This window comes from Cornus florida, unplaced genomic scaffold, assembly GCF_030987335.1.
Source record: "Cornus florida cultivar Cherokee Brave unplaced genomic scaffold, ASM3098733v1 CherokeeBrave_3.0.0_Hap2_Chr01, whole genome shotgun sequence".
NCBI lineage: Eukaryota > Viridiplantae > Streptophyta > Magnoliopsida > Cornales > Cornaceae > Cornus > Cornus florida.
Window position 1 is genome coordinate 88,026,745 of NW_026775571.1, and position 22,061 is coordinate 88,048,805.

At 35.7% G+C, this 22,061-nt stretch overlaps 2 protein-coding genes and 1 pseudogene across 2 annotated transcripts; 1 reads left to right on the forward strand and 2 right to left on the reverse strand.

Annotated features, from left to right (window-relative positions):
• Positions 1-2,286: 2,286 nt before the first annotated feature.
• LOC132306168 (ethylene-response factor C3-like) lies at positions 2,287-3,120 on the forward strand. The gene has a single exon (XM_059803482.1). It carries the CDS (start codon positions 2,287-2,289, stop codon positions 3,118-3,120), a length of 834 nt encoding a protein of 277 aa, XP_059659465.1.
• Positions 3,121-4,619: 1,499 nt separating this feature from the next.
• On the reverse strand, positions 4,620-8,256 carry LOC132304986 (L-type lectin-domain containing receptor kinase VII.1-like). Its single transcript, XM_059802679.1, has one exon. The coding sequence runs from the start codon at positions 6,974-6,976 to the stop codon at positions 4,910-4,912; it is 2,067 nt and encodes a 688-aa protein (XP_059658662.1). The 5' UTR covers positions 6,977-8,256; the 3' UTR covers positions 4,620-4,909.
• A 6,529-nt stretch (positions 8,257-14,785) lies between these two features.
• Positions 14,786-17,373, reverse strand: LOC132304995 (L-type lectin-domain containing receptor kinase VII.1-like; annotated as a pseudogene).
• Positions 17,374-22,061: the final 4,688 nt, after the last annotated feature.

Sequence of the window (22,061 nt, forward strand, 5' to 3'; positions counted from 1 at the left end):
AAACATCATTAACTTATATTCCTGCAAATGTTGCATACTTCTTTAATTCTATGAGCAACCACAATCTGGTAAAAGTACATCAATTTATTCAAGCAGTACAACTTCATACCATTGCAATGTGTGTGTTTATATATATAGGCACAATTTTGTACTTAAATCAGTATGTTCATACTCGTATATCTGGACTTTGCCCTAAATGGGTTTCACCTAAATGACCTTTTAATAACAAATTATGATCATTATTATTTTACAATTGCGTTGTGGTCTAGTTGTGAGTGGTATATCCTCAACCTCTAGTGGGAATTCAAGTTATCATAAAGACAAATAGATGTGTGAGTTTTGGTAAAAAAAAGTAATAATAATAATAAAAAAAATAAAATAAAAGAAGAAGAAGACAAAACATGTGAGCATCATATTTACATTTTACATTTTTGTAGAAAAACATGTGAGCATTTTGGCAAAACATGTGAGCATTTTGGATCATCATATTTACATTTTTGTAGCAAAACATGTGAGCATTTTGGCAATAATAATAGTTTCGAGTGCCACAGGGATCAAATATGAGCTAGCTCATTTGACAATCAAGGTAGTAAAATACAAAAAAAAAAAAATTAATAAATAAACAAGTCCATCAAGACATTCTTGAATCAAGGTAGTAAAATTCAAACAAGAAGTCAATCAAGATATTCGTGATATCACTAATTTAAGGGGTATCACCGTCAATTAGGATTTCTTGCAGCAATAACATAAGTTTATTCTCCCATGATACATCGAATCCAGATCGCCGCAGCTGAATGACATAATTTTGCGTCAATAACAAGCATATGTGTGTGTAATATATATATATATATATATATATATATATAGCCATCCCCTATTGTCGTTGCCAAAATTATGTTATATAATGAAACGTGTGCTTAGGAACCCATCTAACACTCTTATCTTCCTTAAATCATGGTGGGTATTTTCGAGCCTTAAGGAAATGACCTAAAAGTCAGATTCAGGATCAATGCTACTGACTAGCTGCACAAAAGATTGATGGCATGGAAGTTGTTAAAACCTTTTCTTTTTTTTTTTCTTTTTTCCTTTCACATTTTTTGAATTTCCTTTTTATTTGATCCGGCAATCGAAAGGCACTGAAAACAGAGTTCATACTCATATCATCCAAAAAGAATCAACCACACATATGTAACATATTTCATCGAGATACAACATTGCATTGCAACACCGCTAAATCAAGAATTCAATAACATTTTCCGACTGTGTATTAAATGAGTCCTAATATGAACTACTGTTTGGGTGTAGGTAAAATATGATATCATTTTTTTTTCCCCTGAAAATATGATATCAATTAGGAAGAAAGGAATGTCTTGGAAGAACAGTACCTTTAAGCTTTTAAAACTAGGGTTGCCCTTAGAAACTGGTTTGTTGAGAAACCGTGTGTATCTCCTAAGAAATGACCAAGTAAAGCTCCCTCTACCACTCCCAAATCTTTTTCAAAAGCACACAAGCAATACCCTTGCCAGTACAGCAACTCAAATCAAAGGTCAAACTGGTTTGCATAGACACCCTTACTTTCTGCCATATTTCTACATACATCCCTATTATATATATTTTTCATCCGACCATACAATTTAAATGATTTCACTCGCTATGAGATTCTCGTGCACTGGGCTAGTCCTTAAACTTGATATAAATTTGCAAACTGGTTATAAGTCCCGTTCATATCACCCAGATCGGAGGTGATAAATGAAAAGATCACTTGGATAGTGTAGGTTGAAAAAGTGCAAAATCATACTAAACGAAAACAGAAATATGCTAAACAATGGGGACCAGTGCAAAAATAAATTAAAACTTGAAGTCTTGGCAAGTTTTCCAAATTCTCTGTTTCTTTTCTAATCACCATTAAGTACAGTAAGGATTTCCAATAAAATATACAAAGAACCTAGGTTCTACACTCTCTAATGATTAGCACAACCATACAATTCAACTTATGAACATTAAAATATCAACCTTACCACCTTTCTTAATATCTACGTTCTCAATATTCCCCCTTCAATTCAGCTTCTCAGTTGCTTGCACCACAATTTTCCTACTGTGTTCCCATCCATACATTGAATAGAATACCATTGCTGAGTTGTTACTTATTATCATATAAATTGACGATTGAACAACGCGTCCAGCTTTATTTATATATATATATATATCGAAGATACCATTTTTCTCAATTCCCTCTTGTTCATGTGAATTTGGTAGATTGGATTTTGTGGCATGTGAACAGACAACATGGCTGTAGAGAAGGAGCACCATGCAGGATCGGAAGCGATATTAGAGAAGGTGTGGGTGAATTTCATTGCCAAAACTGAAACAGACGGCGAGACCCAAAAGGCGTCTGAAGTGTCCAATCCATGGGAAGAACTGCCTAGTCTTGATGGTAGAGACGGGTCGATGGAGGTTCTACAAAGGCTACCAAGTCTTGGGAGATGGATATCAATGGGAGCCGATACGTGGGAGGAACTTCTGAATGGAATAGTTCCTCCAAGCAACATGGAAAACTCATGTAGCCTAGACTCAAGTAGCAGCAGAACAAACTTGGGTTTGAAGCCAAATTCCGTTAGAGTTGAACAGAAGGTGATCGCTAAACACTATAGGGGAGTTCGGAGGCGGCCTTGGGGCAAGTACGCCGCAGAGATAAGGGATTCATCGCGAAAAGGGGCTCGAGTTTGGCTAGGGACTTTTGAGACAGCTGAAGAAGCTGCCTTGGCTTATGACAAGGCTGCATTGAGAATTAGGGGTTCCAAGGCACATCTCAACTTCCCACTTGAGACCGTTGCGAACGCCACGGGATTCACTTGTGCAAAAAATAATTTGGAATGTTCACCATCAACATTTCAAGGGAATAACTCTGCTTACCCATTTGTTGGGTGTGGTGAGGTGATTCCTCATCCTCGGAAAAGGGTTTCAAGGGAGTGGGAAGAGGAGGAGTTGTTTGTGTCTGGACAACCAGCATTGAAGAGAAAGGCAAGCATGGAAGAGACATTTGGGAATGATCACTTTGATGTGTTGGAGTTTCAGGATCTTGGAAGTGATTACTTGGAGAGTTTGCTGTCCTGTTTGTGAACAAATTTAGAACAAGGTACTAAAAACAAAAAATGATGCTAATGTGGTGAATAATACTTTCAATATGTATATGTGGCGTAGTGTAATTGTTTTGTTACAAGTATATTACATTGTTGGCCATATGGACTGCCCATGTAGCTATACCTAGCTAGGTGGTTTGAATTCATTTGTAGCAATGAAATAGTTTTGTTGCTCTTGATTAAGGAGATCCGTTCACAATTTACCATCTCTGTTTGTATAGAAGCATCAAATTAAACACACTGTTTTTACCTTAAAGAACTGAATTTTTATTTTTATTTAAGTTGTTGATTAAAATTTGATATTCTTCATCATTTCCACCCAGTTGGGTGGATTTTTTTCTCCTTCCTAATGGAAAAGCGCATGATTGAGGTTTCTTTTTATGTTAACAGAATTTGCGAGCTTTGCAATTGCAAATACGTCTGGGTGTTGAGCCTCATTATTGGTCTGCAGAATCCCAAGGGCTTTGACCAATGGTACCACGAAATGGACCTTTAATTGTTTTAATACTAATAATCATGATGATGATAAGTAACACTCATGTATTTCAATTAGTTGGGTTGCAGAATGATCAAATTCGATAACAATCATGATGTGTCTGGTGAATGGTGAATGTGTGACTTGGGCTCTGTTTGTTTGGACATAAAATATTTTTCAGAAAATATTTTTTTATTTTTTGGTGTTTGGTTGTCGTAAAATATTTATTAAGAAAAAAAAATATTAAAATTTAACAAAAATAATTTATCCATCAATTTTCGGCAAGTTAATTTACATGTCCAGCCCGATAGACTCAACCTCAACCTCGACATAGACCTTTATCAAACACCAACAAAGTAAAAATAAACGAATATTTTACCTTAAAAAAAAAAAAATTCAAAAAGAATATTTTACGTCGAAACAAACGGAGCCTTAGTGGTATATCTATTCCTTCCAAATTGAAAGCTTCTCAAGAACATTGTGGGAGTTCTTTGCCATGACCAAAAGTATACATAAAAATTAAAATTAAAAAATCATGTATTTTTCTTCAAATTATCCATTTTTTTTTGGTAGTGCACGTATATATAGATCACTGCGTTAGATCTGACAAAACCTTCAATTGTGCTCATTCCTTTTGTTTGGCATCAGCTTCATGATTGTTGCCTCGATTCATTTGGTGATTCTTTGTTACCGAATGCAATTTTGTTAATAAGGTCTTTATGTTGTACATTTTGCTATCAAAATTGACAATAAATTTCTCCTGATACGTTTCTGTTTCCATGTTATGTTAGAAACTATGCAGCAGCTTAAAAGTGTAGGTTTTAATATTAAAAGTGATGTTTTGAACTGTTTAGTCTGTGTTATAGTTGATGCTTGTTTGGCTGGTACGTCACTAAACATAATTGTAGTCCAGTAATGATGGTCTTACAATAGATCAAATAAGGTATAAAAATACTACTAACATACTGTAACATGTAAGCTATAAGCAAACGTTTAATTATACAGGAATTATGAATACTCAAATGTCGAAGGTAAATAGTCAAGAGAGTTGAGTGGTATGTATTTGTTTCTCCTCTTTTATTTTTTTTATTTCATTCATGTTTTGTTTCTATAACAAATCGTTGTACCCTTTAGAATGATCAGCTAGATCAATATTTATTTTTACAAAGCTGGAGAGAAGCAATACAGTTCCTTTTATATCTCTTTAACATTTTTAACATCACTAATGATTTCTCATCAGAATTTACAAAACCACCCATCTAATGTAATCATCAAAACTGCAACTAACACAATGTTATCGACCTTCTGTAAAGATATCTGATCCAGAGAGAGAGATGATAGAAGAAGATTGAACCTTTTTAATTTCCTCATGTGTAGGTTGTCCTCTGCCAATGCCCCAACAATACTTAGACCACATTGTTGTTTTCATTCCATCAAGCAAACTTGCATCTATTGCTTCACCCTCAGACTCAGTACCCTCATTGGTTCCCTCCAACGCCTTCACTATTTGCCTCATTGTGGGCCGACTACTAGGATCCGGATTTGCACATAACAATCCCAAATGAAGCACCCTCTCAACTTCCTCTTCACTGTACCCACCCTTGGCCTTTAGCCGCTCATCCAGAGCACTAATCAGTTCCCCTCTCTCCATCAGCCCCGACACCAAGTCAGTCAACCCTAGCTTCCCTTCTTGGATGGAACGTCGCCCACACACCATCTCTAGAACCAAGACCCCAAAACTAAAGACATCGGTTTGAGCCGAGGCACGCCCTGTTCGAACAACTTCAGGTGCCATGTACCCCACAGTGCCAACAACTTGTGTCATGCTAGATAATTCTCCATGATTGTGCACTCTGGCCAATCCAAAATCCCCCAACCTAGCATTCATATCCCTATCGAGTAACACATTGCTTGCCTTAATATCTCTGTGCAAGACTCTGGCTTCCCATCCCTCGTGCAAATACAAGACCCCACAAGCCACATCTTTTAAGATCTTAATCCTCTCTTCCCAACTCAGCACCATACTATCTTCACACCCAAAAAGCCTCTTATCCAAACTCCCATTTTCCATATAATCATACACCAAAATTGAGCTTCTTTGCTCTCTCTTACACCAACCCCTAAATCCTACCAAGTTTTTATGCTTCAACCTACCTAAACTTGAAACCTCAGACATGAATTCCCTCAATCCATGCTCACTTCCGAGCGAAATACGCTTTATGGCCACTTCATCTCCTCCTACCAATACCCCTTTATACACCTTCCCATTCCCACCACGCCCAATTACATTTTTATCTGAAAACCCATTAGTTGCTGCAAAAATCTCTAGATCATCCATCCGATGAGGCCAATATTCCCACTCCCAATCTTCCAATTTCACTGTCCCTTGCCTTTTCTTTCTCTTAAGCAAAACCACAAACACCACAGCTACACATCCAATAACAAACACCCCACCAACACTAACCCCCACGATCAACCCTTTCGAAAGAACAACCGAACCATTCGAAGGAACAGACGATGGCCCAACCCCCGTCACCAAAGCGTCACCGATCGAGAAATTTGAATTGCTAAAGCTCCATGACAAAATCATATAATTTTCAACCAATCGCCCAGTGGCAGCAGTAAAGCCAACATACATTTGATCCAAGAAAACATCAGAAAGATCAATAGAAACGTTAATCAAAGGCTTTTTAGGCTTACCTATGCCCGCCCAACCCATAGTAACGTTAACATGCGAATCAAAATAGTCAATCCACACTTGATACTTGGCACCATTGTTAAGCTTCAATCTCCGAAAGTCTGGATTACCATCACCATCAGAATCCCAACTCCAGAACCCAGCTTCATGAGCGGCAATAGACTTCAGTGAATTCACGTCGACCCCAACATGGTTGTCACTAATATCATCGAACTCCTCGTTCCGGAACACGTCGAACTCGACGGCGAACAAGTGGTTATCTGGGTCGCCATTATTGGTGAAATTTAAGAGACCCAGATTCTGAGATGAACTCGTGCCTTCGATTCCAGTTGTGGGCACAAAAATGAAAGCGAAGCCATGGCCGCCGAGACCGCCACTTCGGTAAGGGGACGGATCGAAAGTGAAAATGAAGGAGGTTGAGAAGGGAAGGAGGTGAGATGAATTTCGGAGTCTAGTGGGTATTGGGTGTGGGTACAGAGCTCGGCCTAGAGAGAAGAAGACGCCATTGGTGAGACTGAGGATTGAAGAATATTGGATTGAGGCGTTGCCGAAGGTGAGGAGTGAGGACGGGTTGAAGCCGTTGAATGTGAAATCGATGGCTGAAACTGAGTAGAAGAAAATTAAAGTGGTCAGAAAGAGGCAGGGGAGAGTTTGGAGAGACATTTGGAGGTGGAGTGAGAGAAGAGACTGTTCAATCTGATTGGATTTTAGGTTTTTTTTCGACACAAGCAGAATTCAAACTTTATAAAGTATTGTTCAAATCCATACAACGTTGAATTTTAAACACATGCAATTCCAACTTTGAAAAATATTATTCAAACCGACCAAAATGTTGAATTCATTTGGATTAACTTGCACAAGTCACTTTTCATGGCGAGAGACGAGAAATTTAAAAGATAAGTACGGAACTTGGAAGCATATAAATTTTTGGAGTTATTTTTACAAGCAAAGTTTAAATCACACAATTCTTTTTAACGGGTCGAAGCCGTTGAATGTGAGATGAATTTCGGAGTCTAGTGGGTATTGGGTGTGGGTACAGAGCTCGGCCTAGAGAGAAGAAGACGCCATTGGTGAGACTGAGGATTGAAGAATATTGGATTGAGGCGTTGCCGAAGGTGAGGAGTGAGGACGGGTTGAAGCCGTTGAATGTGAAATCGATGGCTGAAACTGAGTAGAAGAAAATTAAAGTGGTCAGAAAGAGGCAGGGGAGAGTTTGGAGAGACATTTGGAGGTGGAGTGAGAGAAGAGACTGTTCAATCTGATTGGATTTTAGGTTTTTTTTCGACACAAGCAGAATTCAAACTTTATAAAGTATTGTTCAAATCCATACAACGTTGAATTTTAAACACATGCAATTCCAACTTTGAAAAATATTATTCAAACCGACCAAAATGTTGAATTCATTTGGATTAACTTGCACAAGTCACTTTTCATGGCGAGAGACGAGAAATTTAAAAGATAAGTACGGAACTTGGAAGCATATAAATTTTTGGAGTTATTTTTACAAGCAAAGTTTAAATCACACAATTCTTTTTAACGGGTTGAAGCCGTTGAATGTGAGATGAATTTCGGAGTCTAGTGGGTATTGGGTGTGGGTACAGAGCTCGGCCTAGAGAGAAGAAGACGCCATTGGTGAGACTGAGGATTGAAGAATATTGGATTGAGGCGTTGCCGAAGGTGAGGAGTGAGGACGGGTTGAAGCCGTTGAATGTGAAATCGATGGCTGAAACTGAGTAGAAGAAAATTAAAGTGGTCAGAAAGAGGCAGGGGAGAGTTTGGAGAGACATTTGGAGGTGGAGTGAGAGAAGAGACTGTTCAATCTGATTGGATTTTAGGTTTTTTTTCGACACAAGCAGAATTCAAACTTTATAAAGTATTGTTCAAATCCATACAACGTTGAATTTTAAACACATGCAATTCCAACTTTGAAAAATATTATTCAAACCGACCAAAATGTTGAATTCATTTTGGATTAACTTGCACAAGTCACTTTTCATGGCGAGAGACGAGAAATTTAAAAGATAAGTACGGAACTTGGAAGCATATAAATTTTTGGAGTTATTTTTACAAGCAAAGTTTAAATCACACAATTCTTTTTAACGGGTATTGCTTTTATATTTTAAATGTGTTTCTATTCTCACGCTCCGCGCATATTCTGACTCAAATTCGCACCATTTATGACTTTATTTTTCCGCTCTCGAATTCGCTCTCGCTCTCGCTCCTGTTTTATGTGACTTAAGTCAAAGTCACCTTTTTTACGGTCACGACTTTGAATAAAAAAAAAAATAATGTGTAGATATAAGTCACACAATTTTTCTCAACAGATGTCGCTCTTACGCTTCGAGCGTATTCTTATTCTCACGCTCCGCACGCACTTCCGTTCAAATTTTCACTGCACTCTAACTCTCACTTTATGACTCTTAGGTGTAGATTGGTTATTTGTCCCATCTATTCTCAATATTTTCAACTATTATTTTTGTATATGTGTAAGTATTATTCTTATTATAGTGTCCTGACTTGGTTCTTACAATAAAGGGTATGATGTTTCTGCTAAATGCGTTTGTATGGAGACGGGACTACTCCAAACAAGAAAATGATTAAAACCATGGGTTAATCGGTCCTTAAATGAGTGGGTAACGGAGAATATGGAATGGACATGTGTCACATGCATTCAGGTTTCAAGATGAAAATTAAACCGGACAAGCTGAACTTTTTTTTTTTTTTTTACTTGAATGTGGGATCATGTGTTACAAGTGATGAGTTTGGAAGACATTTAGAGCTCTGTTTGTTTATAAAAATATTTTTTTATTTTTTGGTGTTTAATTGTCGTAAAATTTTATAAAGAAAAAAATATTAAAATTTAATAAAAATAATTTATTCATTAATTTTCAATAAGCTATTTTGCATGCCTCGTCCAATGGACTCGACTTCAATTTTAACGTAAACCTTTACCAAGTATCGACAAAGTAAAAATAAAAAAATATTTTATCTAAAAAAAATTTTTTATGTTGAAACAAACCGAGTTAAGCGGGCACCTAGGCCTTCAAATTTAAAGATGGAAACAAAGTCCATGCAAATAGAAAATGGGTCAGGTCTCACAAAATGACTAAAGTTGATTAATGAACGAGTAAATATTGAATTTTTGGTTTAGTTGCTCGCAAAATGTGGGTCTCTCATGTAAAGCTACTAAAAAGGCCTATGATTCTATGAAGAATAATGATAAGGAGACTGATAAATTAATTCCGAATAAGTATCGAATCTGACGTGTTTTTGTCCACCTTATCTACTTAAACAGTTTCCAAAAATAATTGTTTAACCCGTGATAAGAATGACCAACCATGTAAAATTGATACTAATTCGGTGATTCCTTTTCGGTTCCCCTATCATTATTCTAATTTAAAACTTCTATAATAAGTCCGCTTATCTTCTTTCCTCGTATTTGGATGAATGAAAATTTGTAAAAAATGAAGGATGACTCATTTATCAAATTATTCTTTCTTTTTTTATATCATCTATACGAAATGAAAAAGTTTGTTCCTTTTTTCTCTATTTTTCTTCTACCACTCTTCCTTCCTTTCCATCTAACAAAGCATTAGGGTTTTTGTGTTGAAAAATTATTCCTCTGGGATACAATATTTAGGTTAAACAATTCATTAATTTGATTACAAGTCAAGTAGTTAAACTGTATTATGCTTGAAAAATTAGATTGTTCCATGAGTTGGGTTTGTGAATTGGAAATAAAAAGAATTTATTTTTCACCGTGGTTGTGATTATTAGCTATACTATTTAAGGCCCATTTTGTAGTAATACAGGCCGAAACTATTGAACATTTTAAGCCCAATATGGTCCATCAACCATATATATAATTGCATTACTTTCACTTTAACAAGTTGAGAAGATATTATTAGACTGTTATCATCCTATTTAAGGCCCATTTTATCATAAAATGGGCAAATACCTTGGAATTCGTCACCCCAATAGTGAAGCCCATCACCCTGGCCTACGTGCAATTGGCAGCTTAAGCTTCTATTAAAAGGAAATTTCAATCTTGGGCTTTTCCACCGTGTTAGAGAAAAAGGCTACGCCCAACAAATGCTTCTTTAGTCCATTAAATGTCATCTAATGATGGATTGGAATTTAAGCTTTGGCTCAATGCGATTTTGGAAGTGTGCGGGCATGTCAAAGTCTCAAAAGACTCAAGATTAATCGAACAAAAGTTATCTTTTTAAATCGATCAGCGATTGTGTAAGGGAAGGATAAAAAAACTCCTAACGGTCCTTTTATGCCTTTAATGAAAAGACTTCCAACATCTAAGATTACAATGTAAACTAAGCGTGAAAGTAGGTACGGATTTGTGAAGGGCTCAGTGAGGGCATCCGCCCGCACTGAAATTTTTTAGTATTACATTTTACACTTCTAAATTTATATTTTCTTACATTTATATTCATAAAATTTTAAAATTGTCCCCACTAAAATTATGAAAAAAAAACCCTCTATATAAATTTGCCCTCTCATATGAATTTATAGATCCGTTCTTGCGTTACAGGGCTTTCAAATGTTGCCCCAAGTATTGTATTCATAGAAGAGTAATAATAGGGGAACCGAAAAGGAATTACCAAATTAGTATCGAATTTGACGTGGTTGGTCATTCTTATTACGTGTTAAATAATTATTTTTGGAAACTGTTTAAGTAAATAAGGTGGACAAAAACACGTTAAATTCGATACTTATTCGGAGTTAATTTATCGGTCTCCCTATCATTATTCTTTTAAATTATCATCCTTTAGAAAATATTTAATAAAATTTTAAAAATAAAGTAAGTGATGATTTTAATGAAAAAAACAACTTTCCTTTTATCCTATCTATTAAAGTAAATTATCAGTTTCTTATCTTTTATTTTAGTCATCCGAACGAAAAGAGGAAAGAACTATGGATGTCTTATTCATCCTTTCTTTTCCTCTCCTTCTATCTAATTTTCTTCTTTCCTTCCGAATGAAACATAAATAATGCATTTAGAGACAACAAAAAATTCATTCATATGCCCCTTCCAAAAAAATAAATAAGTAAAATGCCTTCAAAGCTGTAAGGAGATACATGTCATAACATAACAAGATCACTGTAAAATGGTTCAATTTGGAATTAGATTAATTGATTGTTTTTTGTTTTATTTTTCTAAAAGTATAAAGGGTAGGTGTCACATTAATACTATTGTTTTTTCTATATGAATTTATATATCAAATTGTCTTTCTATCATGTCACTCTTAAGCAATAAAATATAAACTACTTGTGATTTTTTGCGTAATTCTCTCTTGGAGATGTGTATATGGTGGTCGGTGCAAAATAAGAGTCCATATGGGACACCATTTCTTTATTCTACTAGAAAATATAACTTTACAAGTCAATACTTTTATTTTTATTTTTATTTTTATTTTTATTTTTTCAAACTTTACAAGTCAATGAAATGCCACGATTTGGATTAAGAGCAATCCACAGCCCACCAATTATTTGACCATATATTAAACAATCATACTTGCACGTGGTCTTAATGTTTCAAAGGAATTGATCAATTGAGGACTTCTTTGTATTTCCAAATTGATTTGGACCATATTAGATTATCCATATTTGTTAAATCATGCCCATCAAATTATTGTTTATTGAGCTGTCTTCAGTGGAAAAAATAAACGTAGAAGGTTTAAGTCCCCAAAGACTTTTTTTAGTTAATTATTGTTGTGTTTTTTACCTAAAAAAAATGGAAATGAAAAAAAGAAAGTAACAATTTTAGGTAAATAACAAAATATTTGAAAAATATATAATTTAGGTAAATAACAACTTGATAAATAACAAAAGTAACAATTTTATCTTTCTACTTTTTTTTTTTCTTTTTTGTTTTGTGCTTTTAACCCAAACTAAAAAACTGAAAAATAGATTGTTTGTTTGCAAGGCCTTTTAGTTCGTCGTTATAACGTAAACTTTGAATATTTGTATTTATTCACAAATCACAAATAGGGTAAAGTGCAAATAACCCCCTGTACTATTGACAAATTGCAACTAACCCCCCTAAACTAAAAAAACCCCCCTAAACTATGAATTTGTTGCATTTCAGTCCATTCCGGTGACTGACTTAACCGGAAAAATAAAAAGTCTGAATTGCCCTTATGATTATTCACTACTGTATAAGGTATATAAATATATATGCGTTTATATATATATATATATATATATATATATATATATATATATATATGTTTCTGGTTTTAAACTGAATTTATATATATGTGTTTATATATATATATAACATTGGAGATTGAAGAGAGAGAGAAGCATCAGGCTGGAGATTGAATCATGAAGAAAATGAAGGAAAAATATGGTGGCGGCGGCGGCGGCGATTATGGTGACGGAAGAGGAGGTAAGTCGGCGATTATGGTGACGATGCGGAGTCGACGCGTCAAAACCCAAATCATCCTCGTCGCCGCTGGGATCTCGCTGCCGTCATCTCCTGCGCCTGCCCCGCCACCGTCTCTTGCGGTGACAGCTGGAACGAGCTCGGATGGTGGAGAGGACCGGCGAGCAAGGTGGGCTGAACGGCAATAGGCTGGTTCGGCCATGGTTAACTCGCGGCGATGGGCTAGTTGCGGCTTAGCTGCACAGCGGCCGAGCTTTGCCTCATCTGCCAACCTCCCTGTTCCGATCGGGACGGTCACCCACTTCTCGTTTTCATCAACCCCAAATTACTCCGCAATCATTCTCCACAAGTGCTTCCACTTGAACAGATCGCCGTTGCTGCAATTGAAAGCTTCGTTGCTCGCATACGGATCCATCGCCGCCCATACTAGTGCTCCGCTATCAGACCGGAATCCGACGCCACCGAGTAGCAGTTCCATGCCGCCTTCGTTCCCGAGGGAGAACCAGAGATTATGATTGAAGGGGGTGATGGCAGTGGGTTAGTGGGGGTTTGGTTTCACGGTGTGTGATGGGTTTAATGGAGAGAAGGTTGGGCTGTGGTTGGTGATGACGGGTGATGGTGGTGGCGGGATTGGGGTGGTGGCTGTGGGTTTGTGTACTGGTTCGATTGGGTTTGGTAGTGTGCCGTTGAGATGCCGATGGAGGTGGTAGTGATGGTGGTGGGTTTGATTTCGTTTAACGGTGTGTTTTGGCATGAGTTCAGGAGGGTTTCGTGGTGGTTATGTTGGTGGTTGCGGACGGTGGTGGTGGTTATGTTGGTGGTTGCAGAAGGTGGTGGTGGTCGTAGACGACGGTGGTGGTGGTTATAGGATAATTTGGTATTTTCATATATAGAAGGGCATTATTGTCCAAAAAACTTAGTTTGTCTGTCGCGTGTGAATCACGCGCTCATTTTTGGACGGCCGGTCACCGGATGGGGTGATCTGCAACTTTTTTGTATAGTTTGAGGGGTTTTTTGCATTTTTGGTAGTTCAGGGGGTTAGTTGCAAATTTCCCCATAGTTCAGGGGGGTTATTTGCACTTTACCCTCACAAATATAACTTATACTAAGATTAAGTAACTAAATATTATATATGTGACGTATTTTTAAGTAGTATAACATTTTCAATATCACCCTAAGATCTCTGATAGTCTTATGTGACCTAAAAATATTTTGAGAAATTGATTTTCTTTAAGAAAAATGTTTTTGAAAATTCCCCTTACATAAGACAATGAAATGCTCCCCCACAAAATACAAATTCACATTTATAAACCGTCCATCTAATGTAATCATCAAAACTATAACTAATACATATTAATCGAGCAATGGTAGCTTGTTGGTTACAAATGACACCACTCACCTATTTATAGACATCCGCTTGATAACGAGTTATTATCCTATTATTGACTTGTTCATTTATGATCAACCAAAAATCTATCAAAACCCCGTGATCAGCCAAAAATCTACCCAAACCCACCAAATTACACCCCTAGGTAGGCGTCTAATCCATTATAAGTGGTATCAGAGCACCCGTCTTTGATCCCTTGTCACGCCAAGGGTGTTCGTACCAAGTCCTTCCGCTTTCAGGGTTATCGAAATCATCGAATCTTCCAAGTGTTTAGAATTCTTGGCTTTCCAATTGGATTTTTTTTGGTGGGTATGTGTAGTGTTTCCTTATTATAACATGGATTCAGTAGTAGAGAATATGTGATAATTTGTAATTCACAGGAGTTATGAATACTCAAATGTCGAAGGTAAATAGTCAAGATTGTTGAGTCATCATCTTTTTCTTTTTCTTAGTTATCATCTTTTTGAGATATTGGCTATTTTTTCCCCAAATTTTTGTAATTATTAATGCTATTCATGTTTTGATGTTTTGTTTCCATAACAAATTGCTGTACCCATCACTATTTATTTAACTAAGTGGGAGAGAAGCAATACATTTCCTTTTATACCTCTTTAAGATTTTTAACAACTTAAGATTTTTCTTGTACAGTAACAATTTTTCCACATAGTAATCACTGCCATAGACATTGTAGATCATACTTTAGTGCATGGATAGAGCTTTCTTACTTTAAGGCTCATTGAAAATACGTATTCATATGTCGTAAATGATAACAACCAAAATAATATGTTCTTAAAGCAAGTGAATATATAGTGTATCCAAACTAGAGTAAAGACCCTTGTTTGGCCGCACATGATTACAGAATGAAGCATCATAAAAAAGGAGAGTATGGGGACATACCTTCCAAATCCCACCCTCCTCAAGAAACAAAGATCTTCAAAAAGAGAGAAGGAGAATTAACAAACCAGCCTAATGGTCCAATTCATGACACGCCTTCTGGTAACCATTCCCAATAGATGAACAACAACTAAAGCACTTGCAGTTTCGGGTTCTAGCGCAGATTGAGCATGCATCCCTCTGTAATGCACAAAATAGCCTCGTTGCAAGCGTTCCAACCCAAGCACGGGAATAATCAAACAGTTGTTACCAAAAGGCCCATTTAACAGAGCGCATTCTCATCACAATTTATAAACCACCCATCTAATGGTATCATCAAAACTGCAACTAACACAATGTTATCGACCCTCTGTAAGGATATCTGATTCGGAGAGAGATATGATAGAAGACTGAGCCTTCTTCATTTCCTCATATGGAGGATATCCTCCACCAATGGGGCAACAATAATTAGACCGCATTGTTGTTTCCATTCTATCAAGCAAACTTGCATCCATTGCTTCAACCTCAGACTCAGTACCTTCATTTGTTGCCTCCGATGCCTTCACTATTTGCTGCATTGCAGGCCGACTACTGGGATCCGGATTTGCACATAACAATCCCAAATGAAGCACCCTCTCAACTTCCACTTCACTGTACCCACCCTTGGCCTTTAGCCGCTCATCCAGAGCACTAATCAGTTCCCCTCTCTCCATCATCCCCAAAACCAAGTCAATCAACCCTGGTTTTCCTTCTTGGATGGGATGTCTCGCACACACCACCTCTAGAACCAAGACCCCCAAACTGAACACATCGGTTTGAGTCGAGGCACGCCCTGTTCGAAAAACTTAAGGTGCCATGTACCCCACAGTGCCAACCACTTGTGTCATGCTAGATAATTCTCCATGATTATGCACTCGGGCCAATCCAAAATCCCCCAACCTAGCATTCATATCCCTATCGAGCAACACATTGCTTGCCTTAATATCTCTGTGCAAGACTCTGGCTTCCCATCCCTCATGCAAATACAAGACCCCACAAGCCACATCTTTTAAGACCTTAATCCTCTCTTCCCAATTAAGCACCATACTATCTTCACACCCAAAAAACCTCTTATCCAAACTCCCATTTTCCATATAATCATACACCAAAATTGAGCTTCTTTTCTCTCCCTTGCACCAACCCCTTAATCCTACCAAGTTTTTATGCCTCAACCTGCCTAAACTTGAAACCTCAGACATGAATTCTCTCATTCCATGCTCACTTTCGAGTGAAATGCGCTTTATGGCCACTTCATCTCCTCCTACCAATACCCCTTTATACACCTTCCCATTCCCACCACGCCCAATTACATTTTTATCTGAAAACCCATTAGTTGCTGCAAAAATCTCTTGATAATCCATCCGATGAGGCCAATATTCCAACTCCCAATCTTCCAATTTCACTGTCCCTTGCCTTTTCTTTCTCTTAACCAAAACCACAAACACCACAGCTACACATCCAATAACAAACACCCCACCAACACTAAACCCCACGATCAACCCTTTGGAACGAACAACCGAACCATTCGAAGAAGGAACCAAAGATGGCCGTTGAAACCTTGTCACCAAAGCATCACCGATCGAGAAATTCGAATTGCTAAAGCTCCATGACGAAATCGTATGACTATCAAGCGATTGCCCAGTCGCAGCACGAAATCCAACATACATTTGATCCAAGAAAACATCAGAAAGATCAATAGTAACGTTAATCAAAGGCCTATCAGGCTTTGCCATTTCCGACACATAATCCATAGTAACGTTAATATACGAATCAAAATAATCAATCCACACTTTATACTCGCTACCAGTGTTAAGCTGAATACCCGAAAAGTATGAAGTAAGATAACTACGATATCTCCAGACCCCAGCTTCATAAGCCGCCCTAGAAGAGAGAGAATTCACGTCGAACTCCACGGCGAAGAAATGGTTATCTGAGTTGGCATCATTAGTGGAATTGAGGTTTGAAGAATTGGTGGCTTGGATTCCAGTACTGGGTTCAAAAATGAAGGCGAAGCCCTGGCTGGGACGGCCGTATTGGTACGGATAGATAGAGAAAATGAAAGAGGTTGAGAAGGGAAGGAGATGAGATGAGTTTGGGGGTCTAGTGTGTATTGGGTGTGGGTACAGAACTAGGCCTCTAGTGTCGGTCCCGTTGGTGAGACTGACGATTGAAGATTGGATTGAGGCGTTGCCGAAGGTGAGGAGTGAGGAGGAGTTGAAGCCGTTGAATGTGAAATCGATTGCTGAAACTGAGTAGAAGAAGATGAAGGTGGCAAGGAGGAGTAAGGGGAGAGTTTGGAGAGACATTTGAGGTGAGTGATGGAAGCAGACGAGAGAGAGTGATTGGATTTTAGGTTTGTTTTTCCAATACAAGCAGAATTCCATATATATATATATATATATATATATATAAGCTTGGCAATTGGTTAGATTACAACACCAAACCGAGACACAAAGAACCTCTAAGCAGAATTCCAAGTTTGAAAAATATTGTTCAAACCCATTTAATTTTAGGTTAGTTTTTTCAACACATGCAATTCCAACTTTGAAAAATATTTTTCAAACCTACTGCATGTTTTAGATTAACTTGGACAAGTCATGATCATAGCGGGTGAGAAGAATTTAAAGGATAATTACAAAAGGATGGACTTTTGGAGGTCTTTTTCACAAAGTATGGAGTTAAACTCGACGGTTTTGACTGTTACAAGAAGTACGGAATTTGCTGATACTGAAAGTATGAATGAACGGGCTCTTCTTAGTGCAATGACATCATTGTATAGGCTAAAGAAGAATCATTTGTTGGGCGCTGCTTTTTAATCTAACGGTGAAAAAGCCAATGATTTAGATTTGTGAAAATAAATAAATAAATGATTGAGATATCCAAATGCATGTAGGCCAGGATGATGGGCTTCATTAGGTGATGAATTCCAAGGTGTTGGCCCATTGTACGATGAAATGGGCCTTAAATAGGATGATAACAATCTAATAATTCGTTCTCAACTGTTTGTTTTTTCCTTTTTTGTTAAAGGGTAAAGCTAATATCTTCTCAACTTGTTAAAGTGAAAGTAATGCAATTACATATACATATATATGGTTGATAGGGCCATATTGGGCTTAAAATTTTCAATAGTTTCGGCCTGTATTACTACAAAATGGGCCTTAAATAGTATAGCTAATAATTACAAGTAGGCCGAAAATAAGTTCTTCATTATCTATACCCTTAATTAAATAATAAAGAAAAGTCAAAGTCATATTCTTTTATTTCTAATTGTTACAAGTGGGACTTGTACCATATCAGATCTAGACAAAAATTGAAATGTGTATAAATGAGTGGATATGTAATACTACATAATAACTTAAGTGTTTGGGTAAATAAATAAGTGTCCACTCGTTATAGTTGGTATCTGAGTCAGACTCAATCCATCCGATGTCACACCAAACGTTCCGCTCGGAGGGTTCTGGATCTTCACCCTAAGTAGGCAAGGTGGCCTTACCTTAACAAGGGTGTTGCCCGAATTTGGGTAAGGGAGAATGTTACAAGTGAGACTTGTCCCATATCAGATCTGGATGGGAATTGAAAAGTATATAAATAGATGGCTATGCAGTATTACCCAATAGTACTTAAATTTTTGGATAAATAAACAAGCGTCCACCAGTTACACCAATCCACCAACCCAAGTCATCAAATAATCTAATTTCTCAAGCATAATATATTTTAACAACTTGACTTGTAATCTAATAAATGAATTGTTTAACCTAAATATTATATGCCAGAGGATGAAATTTTCAACCTAATCATGTAACCCTAATGTTTTGTTCTTGTAACCTAATGTTTTGTTTGGTGGAAATGAAAGAAAATGGAAGAAGGAAAATAAAAAAGAAGAACAAACTTTTTTGGTTTGGTAGAGATAATATAAGAAAAGAAAAGATAATAGGATGGATGAGTCATTCTTCATTCTTTACAAATTTTTATCCTTTTAAATATGGGCAGAAGAGATGAGAAAAGACAAACGGACTTATTATAGAAGTTTTAAATTACTATATCAACCTTCATAAATATTTAATAAATCCCACAAATAACATAAGTGATGGGATTAATGATAAAAACAACTTAAAAATCTATTTTCCCTCTTATCCTACAGTAAATTGTCAGTTTCTTATCTTCTATTATATCCGGCCGAACAAAAAGAGGGAAGAACTATGGATGTCTTATTTATTCTTTCTTTTCTCCATTCCGTCCAATTTTCTTCCTTCTTAACCAAGCATAGGTAATGCATTTAAAGACAATAAAAAAATCATTCATATGACCAACAGGCCAATGGCCTAACAGTATCAGTCTCTTACTTCTCAAAGGGAGGTTAAATGTTCAAATCTCAGTAAAGATATGCGTGTAAGAGTACCAATTATGGAACAATAAAATAAAATAAAATAAAATAAATCATTCATACGCCCCTTCCAAAAAAAAAAAAAAAAAAAAAAAGCCTCCAAATCTGCAAAGAGATACGTGTCATAACATAATAAGACCACCTCAAAATGGTTCAAGTAGGAATAAAATAAAAATAAATCATTCATACGCCCCTTCCCAAAAAAAAAAAAAAAAAAAAAAAAAAAGCCTCCAAATCTGCAAAGAGATACGTGTCATAACATAATAAGACCACCTCAAAATGGTTCAAGTAGGAATAGATTAATTGATTGTTTTTTATTTTATTTTTCTAAAAGTATAAAGAGGGTGTCATATTAATTATTGTTTTTATATATGGATTTATATACGAGGTCTTCAAATTGTCCTTCATCTCTATCATGTCACTCTTGAGCAATAAAATATTGTGATTTTCTGCGTTGTTCTTTCTTGGAGATGTGAATATGGTGCTAGGTCCAAAATAAGAGTCCATATGGGACACCATTTCTTTGTTCTACTAGAAAATGTAACTTTACAAGTCATTGAAATGTCACGATTTAGACTAGGAACGGTCCACATTCCACCAATTTTTTGACCATATATGGCACGATCATACTTCTCACATTCTCTTAATGTTTCAAATGAATCAATCAATTGAGAAATTCTTTGTATTTCCAAATTGACTTGGACTATATTAGATTATCATTATTGCTTATTGAGCTGTACTTCAGTGGTAATTTATTTATTTAATTATTTTTTTTAACTAAACGTAGAAAGTTTAAGTCCTCAAAGAATTTTTTTAGTTAATTATTGTTGTGTAATTAGTTCAAGTGATATAAATAATTCTTTTTCTTCTTCTTTTTTTTTTTAATTTTTTTTTTCCCTAAAGGAGATGATGGAGTTCTTTAAATTCATCTCAATTTAGGCTCGGCTTGTTTCGACATAAATTATATACATATATACTTTTTTAAGTAATACATACAATATATATATATATATATATATATATATATATATATATATATATATTATATTTTGATATTTGACAAAGGTTTAGGTCGAGATTGAGGTCGAATGCATCAGGTGGGACGTGTAAAATAGTTTGTTGAAAATTGATGAATAAATTTTTTTTGTTAGGTTTTAATATTTTTTTTCGTAAATATTTTACGACAATCAAACACAAAAAATACAAAAATTATATTTTTTAAAAAATATTTTACGCTCAAACAAATGAAATTAGTGTGTTCTTGTTATATTTACCTAAAAAAATAAAAAAAATAAAAATAAAAAAGAAAGAAAGAATATTCCTTTTTTTTTTTGTTAAAAAAGAAAGAATTTTCCTTGATTTTCACTGTTGGCTCGTTATTAGAGGGGGTACCCAGACCTTGAGTCATTGACCAGTGACCTCCAAGTCCAACCAAACAGCTTGAAAGGGTTGCCGGTGGGGAGCATATATTACAACTTCAGGTAGATAACAAAAGTAACATTTTTATCTTTAATTTTTTTTTTTCTTTTTGATTTTAAATTTAACCCAAAGTAAAAAAGTGTAAAATATATAAGATTGTTCCTTTTTTTTTTTCTAATTTTTTTGGTGATGAGAAACGGTTCTTGCCAACGCCTTTTGGCACAAATATGACTTATACTAAGATCAAGTAAAAAAATTAATATTATATATGTGAAGCTATATTTTCAAGTTGTATTAATATCACAATAAGATCTTCTTGGCTTTAAAAATATTTTTAGATATTGATTTTCTTTGAAAATTACATTTTTAATCTAAGAAAAATGGTTTTGAAAATTCCCATTAGCATAAGTCAATGAAATGCTCCCCACAAAGTACAAATTCATATTGCCAAACAAAGTGATTTTATCACCTCTCTGTTTCTCATTTAATTCTATGCTTGAGCTATTATTGGCAAACATCAAAGACAATTGTGCATTGAATATACATTAGTTAAAACATAATCTTTCTGACAGAATGTCTTATATATACATGATTATAAGGACATCTCCTACACACCAAAATTGAAGAAAACAAAATACATAGGTTTAAAGAAAAAAAAAATTAAAAATAGAGAAAAAAAATAAAAATAAAAGAGAGAATTACCCACACCTACATGCCCATTAAGGGCCCAAATTTAGATATCAATATCAGAAAAATAATATCATAACATTTCCCAAACAGACACTTTATCTTTCATTTTTATTTTTCTGGTTTTAACCAAAAATTAAAAAGTAAAAAATATACGTGATTGTTCCCTTTTCTTTTCCAATCTTTTGGTGATGAGAAACTGTTCTTTTTAGCCGCCTTTTGGCTCATAGTTATAACGTAAACTGAGAATATTTGCAACTATCCACAATTCAAAAATACGGCTTATACTAAAATTAAGTAAAAAATAAATATTACATATGTGATGTTATATTTTCAAGTAGTATTAATATAACACTAGATCTTCTTATAGTGTCACCTAAAAACATTTTGAGAAATTGATTTTATTTGAAAATAAAAAATTTAATCTAAGAAAAATGGTTTTGGAAATTCCCCTTAGCATAAGACAGTGAAATGCTCCCCACAAAGTACAAATTCAAATTGCCAAACAAAGTGATTTTATCCCCCCTGTTTCTCTTTTAATTCTATGCTTGAGCTA